Below are 14,279 nucleotides of genomic sequence, written 5' to 3'. Positions count from 1 at the left end.
TTAATGTTAATCACATCCATAGAAGTAAACTAAATTGATGAAAAGTTTGTGACATAAATCAGATTCAGTATGTAGATTTGGGCTCTTTCCTGGTTCTGTATTCCAAGAGAGATAATTTTAATAAGGATTGTGTTTAGAGGACAGTGACCATTATGGGCAATCATCTGGAAACCATAATATATAATGAACTATTTAAAGAAAATGGAAATGTGTAGCCTGGAGAAGAGAAAACTTGGGGGATATAATTAGCAGAGAGAAGAATTTTGAGTGGGCCTGGAGGGCATAGTAGTTCCACTAGGTAGAAGCTGTAGGAAGGCTCATTCTGGCAGAACATTAATAAGCTATTTCCAATAACTAAAGTTGCTCAAAATTAATGTGGCCTGGTGGGTCAGGGGAGATTCCTAAGCAGGGGCTAAACAACCACCCATCCACGTGGCACAAGAGGCTTTCCTGCAGTGGGTGGGTTCTTGCCCCAGACTATCTGTCCATTCCAACTCTGAGGTTCTGTGGTCTTCTCCCCTCTCTAGGGATGCGGTGGAATGTGGTGGCCAATGGGAGAGTCAGTCCCACCCCCCAGCAAGTTCTCCTTTGGTGGCCGCACAGCCCAGTGACACTTAGGCCCCTGGGGCAGTGACCCTGAAGACAGCCAGCCCTCCGGGAGAGGGCCAGGTCCTAAGCTGCTGCTTACGCACGACTGCACCCGCTGTCCTCTTCACCCAGCATTCCATCTGTTGGTGCAGGCACCCTGTGCCCATCGAGCTTTTCCTCCAGGATTCCAGCAGGTGGCAGGGGACAGGATGGCCCCCTAGTTCACTGGGAGGCTCTTCTCCAGAGATCCCCCTGGAAGGGATCTTTTTGTTTCCTAGCACTCCCTCTTTCCGGCCTCATAGTCACCCTTGCCTCATAGTCTCTGTTGTCCCCAGTATATACCCTTACTATGCCTGGTTTGTCTTGCTCATGTTCCAAACATGATCACTCACTGTGTCCTATCTCAATCATAGACGTTTCCAAATATTCCTTCTTTGTTGGGCCTGCTCACATGCACTGCCAAAACACATCCTCCCTGCGCCTGCCTTGGTCAGAGTTCTGTTCCAAAAGCACACATCTCTTGCTTGTTTGTGTCTGTCACAGCCATGTTCAGACTACTCACTGGCTCATCTCTGTCCTGCTCTATGCCAGACACTAATACACTTTCCACCAGAGTCTGGGTCCAACTGTGCGTCTTCCTGTGTCCATCACAGACTTCTACTTGCTCTTTATGTCCGTGTCAGTCCTTCTCTTCAGGACATGCTACAATTATTCACCATGGAAGAAACAGGGCAACGATCTTTCAGAGGAAAACCATTTCTGCAGCAACCTCGGAGGGAAGCAGAAGATAGACGGCTCCCCATCAGTCCCATGGCCTCAAGCCCTCCTGCTCTGAGATGCTCACTTTCCTAGAACAAACCATTTCCTCGAGAGCCTTGGGCAAGCCCAGCGGCATCATAGTGTTTATTGAAAGATTTTGGAATCTTTCTCGTGAGCTTGTGGCAAAGTCCATGGTACCAATTTATAACCCTTGAATCTGGCCTTGCTTCTTCCAAAGGAGAGAACTGTTGGAGGCTCACGCTGCCAAGACTTGTCACTCACTGCAGTTTCCCCAGGTGGAGGAGCAGGACCAAGCAGTGCTTAGGGTGGAAAAACAGCACTTCACTTGAAGCCAGAGGAACTAGATTCCAGCCCTGGCTCCACTTCTAACAGGATGTGAGATTGCGACCCATGCCCTTCCTTCCCTGTACCTCACTTTCTTCATCTATCAACTGAAGTTTGGACCAGGGGATCTCTAAGATTCCTTTCTGTTTCTATGACAACAGGATGCTGCTATAGCCATCAGCTACCTCGAAAAGGTGTGACCTGCCTGCCTTTTGACTTTGTTTCAAAGGAACTAGCCGGCTCATCTGGGCCTTCTAGACCTTTGACCTTGCCAGCTTTGCCCTTCAGATAAACCTGGATGTTTTTCATTCAAAACTGAGTTCACAGCTCTTGCTACCTGTCCCAGAGTGAAGGTCCCAGGGAGGTAAACACCGCCACATCCCAGAGCCCTGTGAGGTGTCCACTTTGGTCTTGGCTGTGGTTTGATAGCATCTCAGGACTTCATCATACTGTCCTTGTTCCTTCTGTTTAAGAAGTCAGGTATCATTTCCACTGATGTTTACTTTATTTCTGGAATTGCACCAGCCTGGAAGAGACTTTGGAATGAGAAAGAAAAGATTGCCGTCAAACAATCCAAATGCAAAAAAAAAAAAAAGAAAAATTCTGAGTCCTGCAAAGGCTTACAATTTTTTTTTGTGGAGAAAATCACTTGCTATGAACAGGAAAAGACTCTAATGAGAAATGTGACTTGGAACTGCCAAATGCTGTTAAGAAAGTTGCGCCATGCTGAAATGCTCCTGGTGTAGCCTGGGGTTGTCACTGATCAGTGGGAGCAGATTCATCTGGGGACCTAGTCTCATCATATATGAAGAAAGTTTATCTAAGTCCTGTCTTAAACATTGACTTTGGATGGACCAACTGCCTGTGCTTTTTTAAGTCACTGTCCCTCTGCCGTTAACAAGATTGGAGCTTAGGAGGCCGCCACCTTTAGGAGGATGATCCTCCTCTAATACAAAGGAGAGATCAGCAAGGTTTTGAACTGCAAGGCCCTGAACCTGGCAGTGAAACTCACACTATATCTGTTGGGCTGCTGCCCACACTGTCCACAACTTCCATGAACGTGCAGTAAGGATGAGGAAGAAGAGAAGCTGCATGGGCCCTGAATCAATTGCTGTGACTCACTGTGTGACCGTGAACTAGTAACTGTACCTCTCTGGCCTCAGAAACAATCTCTCCTGCCTCCTTCATGAAGCTGTTATGGAGATAAATTAGATAATTTTTGTGAAGATGTTCTGTAAATCATAAAGTGCCATTTTGTTTACTATCACTTTGAATTACTTTGAGTGCTCCTGGGTAGTCAAAGTCTAAGAATTTCTTCACCAAGAGGTGGACCAATTTAGAGAGTGAGCTTTCTATACTGAAAAACAATACCAAGGGATCATCTTTTTGGGGATCCATTCTCCCAAATTTAGCCTTCTGCATTTGATTATTCTAGGCTACCCAAAACACACCAACACTGCAGATTTGTGCAGCACAAACACTCTCATTTGAAGGGATTTTGTTGTTCTCAAAGTAAAGAGGTAGGTAGAGAGAGATGAGGACTACAGTCTGAATTTTGTGATAATGAGCCTAATTTTTCATGTACCTTCAGAGTCACATGGAATAAATTCATATACCTTTTTGCCATGAAAACATTTATGTAGACAAAGATTTGGGTCATCGAAATAGTTCCCATACTGTTAATTCTCTCTCTCTCTATATATATATATATATTTAATATATATATGAAAAGAACCCTCCAACATGAATTAAATCATGAATGATAAGCTGATAATGTTATATAAAGAGTCTACTGAGATACTGAAGCAAATAATTTTGAGATTTAAAAAAATCTGATAATCTATGTAAATTATTGTTAATTATCACTTAGTGTTGTCTAGATAGCACCTTCATTTTGTTTACATTTTTAATAAAGCAGAGTTACAAGTGGGGCCACTCATGCATTATCCAGCAAACTAAGTCCCCTTGTGTAATCAACATATAAAGTACATGTGTGTCCATTATACAGAACATGGGATTTAAATATATATCTTCAAAGACTTGCAAGTTTTAATGATGGTTATATTTTGGTTTTATGAAATTGTTACTTATACATATGATGTATTTGAAGCTAAAGCTTTGAAGTACTAGGACCCCTGATTCTAATTTGTTTCTATACCCTAGGCTTTATGATGCAATCCACTTTTTGATGCAGTTCCCAAGAATATGTTCTAGGAAAAACAGGAGCCTTGTTTTCTTAGTTGATAAATTCTATTTATTGATAAACATTAATAAAATACATATGTTTATATTTGTGCATTCCTTACATGTTATAGAATTATATATGGAGGGAAATCTAATGTCTTAAAACTATTAGGAGGATTTTGAGTATACAATAAAATGCCAAAGTCAATCCTATGCCTCAGTTCTCTGCAACTTCTCTGTTGTCTCATAGCCCAACTCACCCCTCAGAAGCTTTGGATGTTTGACCCTGGAGAATTTTCTGTCTCAGCATCAGGCTTTCTTCAAGGTAAAGACAGAAGCCTAGGACTCCTAGATAATGTGATATTGCCTGTCTGCCTGTCACCTTTGTCAGCCTCAAGTACTAAGACGTATCTCTCTTACATGGGTCATCCCAAGAAGAGCATGGGGAAGGCTTCAGCCCAGCCACTCTCAGGGCATATTCCATAGGAGCCATCAAGTCAGCGTGGTGGTTATAGTGTATATTCACTGGTCTTGAATTGAGGTGTTAATCATGTGCCTCCTCTTTCTGTGTCATGAACAGCTCAGGATTCTGGAGTTCCTGGAATTTGAGGCCCAGAATATAAGTCAGTGAAATTCAGGTCCTAACTGTTCTGAGAATGGGGTGATGGAAAGACCCCCATCAGCAGTCAGGGGCAGTGTACTCACCCCAGTTCTTCTGTTTAATTCTTGGGCCACCATCATCTCACATATGAAATGCAGAGGGTGGGCAAGAATTAGGTTTTCAAATAAAAGCTCTTTCTTCACACACAAGATTTACCTGGAACTCCATTGCAATAGTTTGAAGTAGGATGGAGAACAGGTATATCTGGGTTTCCTCATCTCTACTCATTACAATCCATTGCTGGAAGGAGATTTCTTGACATCTAAAAACCTTAAGCAGCTGGATAAGGCACTCTCCACTGAAAGTCTGTGATGGTGCTTGGCTTTTCCTTTCTTCTTTATCTTTCTAAAACATTTGTAAGATTCCTGTGAGCCATTTCTCCTGATGACTTTCCTCAGAATCACACTTGTCAGACTTTATTTTTTGGGGCTCCAAAATCACTGCAGATGGTGATTGCAGCCATGAAATTAAAAGATGCTTACTCCTTGGAAGAAAAGTTATGACCAACCTAGACGGCATATTAAAAAGCAGAGACATTACTTTGCCAACAAAGGTCCATCTAGTTGAGGCTATGGTTTTTCCAGTGGTCATGTGTGGATGTGAGAGTTGGACTGTGAAGAAAGCTGAGCACCGAAAAATTGATGCTTTTGAACTCTGGTGTTGGAGAAGACTCTTGAGAGTCCCTTGGACTGCAAGGAGATCCAACCAGTCCATACTGAAGGAGATAAGTCCTGGGTGTCCATTGGAAGGACTGATGCTGAAGCTGAAACTCCAATACTTTGGCCACCTCATGCGAAGAGTTGACTCATTCGAAAAGACCCTGATGCTGGGAGGGATTGGGGGCAGGAGGAGAAGGGGATGACAGGCTGAGATGGCTGGATGGCATCACCGACTCGATGGACATGAGTTTGAGTAAACTCCGGGAGTTGGTGATGGACAGGGAGGCCTGGCATGCTGCGATTCATGGGGTCTCAAAGAGTCGGACACAACTGAGCAACTGAACTGAACTTATTTACAGAACCTCTTCCTCCATGAAGAAAAGGCCTCATCTCCTGAAACATCCATCGAGAATGGCCACCTGAGCCTTCACCTCCTGTGAAGCATCTGCTGTGTCAAGGCAGAGAACTAGACTTCAAAAACTGGGCTCAAAAACTAACCTTGGACAAATGTACCTTCTTTTGTTTTCCTTTCATCTTGTCTTTCTTCACTTTGGAGCAGCCATTCTCTGGACCCATACAGTGGGTGGGAACTAACATTGATTTAATAGTCGCCATGTCCTGGGTGGTTTCTGTGTGTTACATAGTTTATTTCTGTCAATAGTCAGAGAAACATATATTTTAAACACCTACTATGTGCTAGGGCCTGTTGTCAAGGATCCATTAAAAAATAATACTGATGAGATCTTGTATCCCTCATTGGGAACCAGGAAATAAGAAAGGAGACATAGAAAATATGAATGAGACAAGTTTAGATACACACAAGTGCTATGAAGAACACAACAAAAAATGAGATGAAGCAGGGGTGTGGACATTATTTGCGGTATTCAGAAAGCTTCAAGAGATCAGCCCCCTGTGACCTGGGAAAAGAATACTGGAGAGGAGTCTGCATGTGTTAATGTGGGGGACTATTATGTCAGCAAAGGAAACAGCAACTGCAAAGAATCTGAGGCAATAATGAGCCTGATAAGTGTGCGTGGCACTGAGTGAATGTGGGGAAAGTGGAAGGAGATGGGATCACAGAAGTAAGTAAAAATTGATAATAACATGGACATTTTAGTTACCATTTGTCAGTAAGGTACTATGGGCCAGGCTTTATGGGAAGTATTTTAACTGAAACTCTACAAGGTAGGTATCATTTTTCCATCACATGGAAGTTAACCTGGGATTTCCCCAAGAACAAAGAGATTATTTAGAGCCAGAAATGGGGAAATGGAACCCAGACCCTGCCAAGTGTAGCCTTTCTCCCCAGTGTCACTAGCTGAGGGGACTCGACCCACCTGATACCTGTTCTCTTTAGCAACAAGAACCATCCTTAACACAGATAATTCTCTTCTTGTCCTTTTCCTTTTGTCTCCCTTATTTCTCCATGAAGTGTTGCTTACATTTATAGTGATTCTTCATTTATTTCACGTATGTTGATTCCAGTGAAAGTGAAAGTGTTAGTCACTTAGTCATGTCTGACTCTTTGTAACCACATGGACTGTAGCCTGCCAGGCTCCTCTAGCCATGGGATTCTCCAGGCAAGAATCTCTTCTCTAGTGAATCTTCCTGACCCAGGGATTGAACCTGGATTTCCGGAATTGCAGGAAGATTCTTTACCATCTGAGCCACCAGGGAAGCCATGCTAATCCCAAATAGCACATAACTGGAAGTTAAAAAGTCAATTATTATCTAGCCAGAAAGTGATTTCCTATAAAACTATTCATTTCATCAGAAATAGAAGGAAATTGAATCTGGTTATGTAATCAGTAAATTTTTCTCATGCATTTTTTAATCTCCATCCTACTTACATCATCCTTCTACAACTGATGCTCTCACCTTCGGATTGGGGAGTTAGGCTATAAACACAACTTTGAGCATGCCGTTTCTCAGATCAAAACCTCCAAAGGACTCCTCCAATGGACTGTCCACAGAATTCTCTAGGCCAAAATACTGGAGTGGGTAGCCTTCCCCTTCTCCAGGGGATCTTCCTGACCCAGGGCTCGAACCCAGGTCTCCGCATTGCAGGCGGATTCTTTACCAGCTGAGCCACAGGGAAGCCCAAAGAGCTCCTCATTGTTAACCAGATCTGGGCTGCCCATAGTTTTCTAAGTCTATCAGAGTTTTGCCTCCAGTTATTTCTCTTTATATGTAGTTATATCCCTATAAAGTGAGCCGTCTGCTCTGTGTTCCCCTTACATGCTCTTCACATTTTCATCCTCAGTTTATTGATTCTTCTATTCTTTCCCTTGGGCATGCATCTCTTAGCATCTCTTATATGGTCTATCTCAAATACCACCTTCTACTTGAAGTCTCTTCCAGCCTCCAAGACAGTGTGAGGGTTTTTCATCTATTTCAGCCCTTGAAGCACTTTATTTGTGCTCCTATAACTTTTTCCTGTGCTTTCCAGTGTGGTTTGTATTGTTCGTTGCTCACCTGTGTCCTACTCATTCTGAACCCATGGACAGGAGCCCGCCAGGCTCCTCTGTCCATGGGATTTCCCAGGCAAGAATACTGGAGTGGGTTGCCATTTCCTTCTCCAGGGTATCTTCCCAACCCAGGGATCAAACCTGGGTCTCCTGCAGTGCAGGCAGACCCTTTGCCATCTGAGCCACCAGGGAAGCCCTCCCTCATGGTTCATTAATGATTCCTATTCTGAGCTTCCCTTCCAGAGCCCAGATTTTGAGCTCCTTGAGGACAAGAGCCAATTCTTATCAATCATCATTTTTTTCGCCTTTTTCTTGTGCCCAACACAGGTTTTTATGCACTGAAGCTTTTCAGTAAGTTCATTGAATTTACTTATTTGGAAGAACTTGTTTTTGTTTGTAGCATCTGCACTGCGCATCCTGCTAAGCTCTTTCAACCCGCAAATCTCACTGCTCCATCCACTGCAGTAGCTGCAGCTTTCTGATAAGAAGAAAATTTTCCTGTGACCATTTTGAAGAAAATCAAGATTTTATCATATTTCTTGCAAGTAGCAAAAGACTAGAGTTTTAAAATAGCATTATTTCCATGATTTATGGCAAGCTTTCCCCCCCTTTTTTGGTTCATGTCTGCCTGTTGAAAAAGAACTTAAGCTTAAAGTTTTGTATTTATATAACATGGTGGTGAATCAGACTGAAGTGTGAGTTACTTAACATTGTATAATCCTAGAGAGCATTGGCTACCGTTTCACCTGTAATGGCATTTATTGACACAGCACAGAGAATGGAGTGAATGTTGGATGGTCCAGGCCAAGGATGTGGGAGTTACCCAGGCTAGGATATGATACAGCATGCTCAAGAGATGTCAGGAAATGTGTCCTTTTCTCCCAGCATCCTAACTTACTGTATGACTCTCCACATGTCCCTGCCTCTATCTGCCTTCAGTTTTGTATATATAAATTGAGAAACACTGTGTGGTTAAGAGCTTGGGCTTTGTCATTAGATAGACATGGGTTTAGATTCAGGCTTTTCCAGTTACTAACTGTGCATCACTTTGAGAAAGTTAGTGACTCTCTGGCATCTGTTTCTTCTTAGTGGAGGGATAACCTAGCCCATCCTGGAAAGTGTTGTTGTGAGGTTCAGTGGGTTAAAGCTCATAAGCAGTGGAGCATAGTCCCTGGCATATACACTCACTGAAGTGTGCCTGTTACTATTAGTGCTCTGATTCCATGACATTTGAAATTCTGAAGCCGCATGTAGAGACATACGGGAAGGAAGTTGAGAAACCAGGGGTGGGGAAGTGGTGAAAGTGACAAGCAGTGGTTATTTCTATGTCAGGTGTCTAATCCAGAAAAGGGCAGACTGTGAACACTATTCAGGAGAAGCTGGAGATGATAAGGTATTTGGTTACAGAGTCAGAGAAGATTTATATGATGTGCGTAGGCAGGAAACAGAGTTTAGTTGATTCAGTGTCTTATTATGGAAAGCCTAAAATGTCTCTTCATTTTCTCCAGTTCATGAGTTTCCTAAGCAGTACCTGCACTTTACCTTTTAAGATGGTAAAGGGACACAACTTTATTGAGCACCTAAGATATGTCAATACTATTTTGAGGCTTTACATGTATTATAGCATTTAATTCTCAAAAATAGTATTGACTATATTGAATCCTTCCCAAGTTGCCAGCTGAGTTGCCTTGGACGAGTTAATTAACTTCTCTGAGTCTCAGTTTCTTCATGAGTAAATAGAGGTGTTAATGCTACCTGACTTATGAGGTTATATAATTTAAATTAAATTTTATATATGATAGCAATTACAATACTACCAGGCAGATAATTGGTATTTTATTATTATTTTCATTGTCATTTTATATAATAATCCATTTTATGGATAACTGAAATGAGGCTGAGGGTGACTAAGTTTCTGAACCTACGTTATACAAGTAATAATGAGCAAAGCCAGGATACGAGCGTAGAGTTGTCTATCCTAAGAGTTCAGAGTTCATACTCTGTTTTTCTGCCTGTGTAGAAACAATGTCATCAAACTTTAAAGAGACCCTCCTTCCAAAATTAGAAGACGTTTTATAATATATCTGGGTATCTTGGTAGCCTGGATGAATAGTCTTTTAAATTGGTCTAGAGCCTTTGATAAAAGGTCAGATATTATCTGTGTTTTTAAAATACTTGGTTGAGATCACATAATTCAATTTCAATTGAGTCTTTCTCAGTATTGAATGTCATTGAAGGGTTGTATTATTTCATTCCTGCCTTGGTCCCCTGAATTAGCATGGTAATCATTAGCATATAGTCTTCTTGTCAGCAGGGTCCAAATGGGGACCCATATGCCATTGCTTGATGATGAAATTCTTGGTCAGAACACAGAACGCCCCCTACACCCCATATTCATTCTCTGAAGCCTTATAGCAGTCTGATCTCTTTATCATCCTCAGGAACTTGCCATGGAGGAGACGGTGAGTCATCCATTACTAAGGCTTTGTGAAAGCGAAGTCAAGCCAGGGATTCATAATTTCAAATGCAAAGCCCCTGGATGACTGAGCCAAGGCACCATTTCTAGGGAACCTTTCGTACCAGCTGGCCAGAGAGTGGGCAGTTGGTCAAGGGGATGTGAGTCAATGGAAGGAACCAGGAAAGAGTGGTTTTATCAGGGTTACCCTTATTACTGCATCTCCTCATCTCAATGCAAAGCCTTCCGGAAACATTGAGTTATAAAAGTAAAATGCCAAAGTCATTCCAGAATTCTGTCTCATCTAATAGAAGCCCTCTCAGTAGCAGTCTCTGTTTATTTTCTAATTTCCTGGCATTTATTTTCTATTTAAACCTTCCTTTGTAACTGATGGTTTCACTCGTGATAGCCTATGTGAAAAAAAAAAAAAAGCATGAATTCTGATCCCACTGTGAGTCACCAGATGGGTGACTTCTGGCAAGCCACTTCCCTTCTGGGTCCCAAATTTCTCATGAGACAAATTCCGTAGCCCACCTCACAGATACCAAACTTTATTTATTCACTTGACAAAGGTTTTTGTGCTGTTAGAGGAGAGAGAAACAAATCAAATTTTTTTTTTTTTTTTTGCAGGGGCCTTTAATGGCTATAATGTTAGTAGTCAGGGAAAGACACAGTTACAAAAACTAGAAAACCAGGCAAAAAGTGATGTTTGGTGAGGTTAATTAAGACACAATATTCTTTCTAAAATATATAGGAATGACAACAAATGCAGAGTAATATTAGTAGTAGTAATCCAGGACTAAATGCTAGCTAAGTGCTAATAATGGGAGGAAAAAAGATCTTTGGGCTTGTTATGACACCCTCTGTGGCCCTGATCTCCAGGGCAAAGGTAAAAAGGGAAGAGGCCCTGTTGCTGCATTTTGTAGCTGTTTTTACCCTGCTGGTTTCTCTGAGTGTTGGTCACTCACCCAGCATGGATGGTTGATTAATCTTCTGGATGGATTCCAGCCCAGACACCTGTGCTAGTGGGGAACTGGGGAACTGCTGTAGCATCCTAAATGGGTATCTTGAGAGTATAACAAAGCATCATACTGTCAGGGACATCTAGACAACCTAGCACTGATCACTATGCACTGGCAGGTTTTATCTTTCCCTTTTCCTCATCAGGTAGAAACTACACTGCATCAATTTCATTGTAGTCCTAACAGTTAGGGTATAATAAAACTCTTTTGAGAGTCTGATATAATCTATAGCCTTTCCCTTAGAAATCTGGAAAGAATTTTGAATACATTTCCAAGAAGTTCACTTATTCCCTGAAGTAAAAACCCAAGGTTAAAATAAAAATCTCCACTTTGTTATAAGACTGTAATGGTGGATACAGCAGTATTAACTTGATGAAGTCACAGACTCATCTTTATTGTCCTGTTTCTGGCTAGTGATGTATGTATCTCAAAGTCATAAGTAGAGTCTCCAAGTGCCATTATTGTCAACAGAACAATTCATTGTGAAGATCATATTTCTTTACATAATATCTTTCCCCCAAATAGTTCTATGGAAATAATCTCATTAATTGGTATAGATTCCCTGTGAGCTAAACCAAAGAATATGTCATTGTCTTCATTTACAGACTCAAACACAAGGTCTAGAGAATTTGAGCAAATGGTTGAGATCTTGGTTAATTGCTGAATCTAATCAGAAATGTTTCACTCAATAGAGATTTATGGCATGCCTACTATGTGTCAGGCACGGTACACAGCATTGGGTCTGCTAAACCTCAGACTGTTATCTTGTCCCAAAGACAAGATACAGGGAATTTGTTCAAATAGGGAAAAGCCTGTTTTCTTTGGAAATTGACTGGGATGAGTATAGGGTCCCTAACTCAGTGAAAATATCTTACATTTTAACAGCATATGTGAAAGCAATAGAGCGTGGGTTAACATACTTTATGAAAGCCAATAAAACTGAATTAGAATCCTGATTTCAATGACTTAAGTACTTGAGTATTTTGAGCATTAGTCTCCTTATCTGTAAAGTTGAAGTTATCTCTAGAGCAAAGGTCATTAAACTATGGTGGGCCACATCCAGCCATTGGCCTATTTCTGTGTAACTCTTGAGATAAGATTGATTTTACATTTGTAAAGGGGCATGAAAACTCAACAATAACAAGAACTAAACAGACTTCCCTCTCAGAAAAAAACAAAAGAGAAGAATATGCAACAGAAATGGCATGTGGTCCCCAAACCTAAAATTCTTACATCAAACCTTTTTATAAAAAAGTTTGCCAACTCCTGTTGAATCAGAATGCCTGTGTTTGGATCCTTGTGGCCTCTTTCCACCAGCTTAATCTTGAGCAGGTTACCCAACTGATGTGTCCAATTTTTCTCATATGTGTCAGTTTGTTGTTCACTGAGTCATGTCCAACTCTTCACGATTCCGTGGACTGAAGCATGCCAGGCTTCCCTGTCCTTCACCGTCTCCCAGAGCTTGCTCAAATTCAAGTCCATCAAGTCGGTGATGCCATCCAACCATCTTATCCTCTTTCAAACCCTTCTCCCGCCTTCAGTCTTTACCACTAGCACCACGTGGGAAGCCCCACAAAATGAGATAATCACACATAACATTACCACCTAGAGATACATCACATTGTTCAGTCACTCAGTTGTGTCCGACTCTTTGCGGCCCATGGACTGCAGCACGCCAGGCCTCCCTGTCCATCACCAACTCCCGGAGTTTACTCAAACTCATGTCCATTGAGTCGGTGATGCCATCCAACTATCTCATCCTCTGTCATCCCCTTCTCCTCCTGCCTTCAATCTTTCCCAGCTTCAGGGTCTTTTCTAATGAGTTGGCTCTGCATCAGATGGCCAGAGTACTGGAGTTTCAGCTTCAGCACTAGGCTTTCCAATGAATATTCGGATTGATTTCCTTTAGGATTGACTGGTTTGATCTCCTTCTAGTCCAAGGAACTTTCAAGAGTCTTCTCCAACACCACAGTTCAAAAGCATCAATTCTTTGGCACTCAGCCTTCTTTATGGTCCAACTCACACATTCATACATGACTACTGGAAAAACTGTAACTTTGACTATACATGTGTCAATTAGAGATAATAATAAGTACCTATTTCACATGATGTAACATGTATAAAATGCTGACACTGGAGGCCAGTATATGGTAAAAAATTAAGAAATGCTAGCTATTATTATTAATATCATTATTACCACCATCATCAATTTTTCCAAAGATTTTTGTAGGGATTAAATGAGATGGTGTCTATTAAATACCCACTAGGGTGCCCTTTCACGATAGGCTCTCAGTAGATGCCAGCTAACTTTGTTATTATCATGATCATCATCAGCAGCATTATTGTTTTCAAAACTCTTTCACATACAACATCTCATTAAAATCTCCCAACAGCCCAGTGGTTGGTGCTGTGATCTCCCTCTAATAAATGAGAAACGAAAGCACAAAGAAATGAAAGGAGAGACACTGCGCCAGAATGAGGCAGAATATGGAATAGCGTTAGAGTTTGTGTTCTGGACCAGTGCATCCTCTTTCCTCACCATGTTGCCTCTCCATCAAAACATCTGAGGATCTGTTGTTTGTTAGTTTTCTCCAAATGATATACTTTGAGTCTTGGGAGCCTGACAAGGCAGGCAAACATGACTGTGTTCTTCCCTGGCAGGGCTCAGCAGACAGGAAGCTGGGATAATTGGATTCCAGCCATTCGATCTTAGGGCTGCATTTGTAACCAGCCAACTGCTGATGACCAAACCTAATGGAAAAAGCCCTGACCAAACAAACACAACCCCCCTGCAGGACCTCATTGTTAATGCTACAGAGAGTGAAATTCATCAACAGCAGACAGATGCTATCTAATAGTTCCTATCCAGGGCAGAGGTGGCTTCAGAAAGTGCCAGAACTTAGCCTCCCACTAGGGACAAGCAGAGGTCCCTAGCATAGGGAAGAGTGAGGTAAGGAGCCAGGACATTTTTGACAGCAGGGCTGATGTAGTCAGATCAGAACTGTAATTTATTTGGCTTTGGCCAAACTTGATTTGAGCAAAGTGTGCCCTCAGAGTGATGTTACAGCAAGTTGTTAAGATCATTAGTGGTGCAGCCTCAGAGTGAGTTAATGACTGTAAAAATAGGTGATATTTCAA

The 14,279-nt window shown here is 41.8% G+C and overlaps 1 protein-coding gene across 6 annotated transcripts in view; it reads left to right on the top strand.

The window, feature by feature from the left end:
* Window positions 1–14,279, top strand: part of HTR4 (5-hydroxytryptamine receptor 4) — a 183,062-nt gene that overhangs the window by 150,339 nt on the left and 18,444 nt on the right. For 4 of the 6 annotated variants that reach the window (XM_070465610.1, XM_070465609.1, XM_070465612.1 and 1 more), the window contains one exon: window positions 528–2,959. The exons of the other annotated variants lie outside the window; for them this stretch is intronic. In XM_070465610.1, the coding sequence (XP_070321711.1) occupies window positions 528–618 (91 nt within the window). In that variant the 3' untranslated portion in view covers window positions 619–2,959. Of the gene's footprint in view, window positions 1–527; window positions 2,960–14,279 lie in introns of those variants that run through there. 6 annotated transcript variants of the gene reach the window in all.

The sequence above is a fragment of the Odocoileus virginianus genome, chromosome 3 (genome assembly GCF_023699985.2).
Source record: "Odocoileus virginianus isolate 20LAN1187 ecotype Illinois chromosome 3, Ovbor_1.2, whole genome shotgun sequence".
In the NCBI taxonomy this organism is placed as follows: Eukaryota; Metazoa; Chordata; class Mammalia; order Artiodactyla; family Cervidae; genus Odocoileus; species Odocoileus virginianus.
The sequence above is the reverse complement of the archived record's forward strand: the minus strand, read 5'-3'. Positions and strand labels throughout refer to the sequence as shown.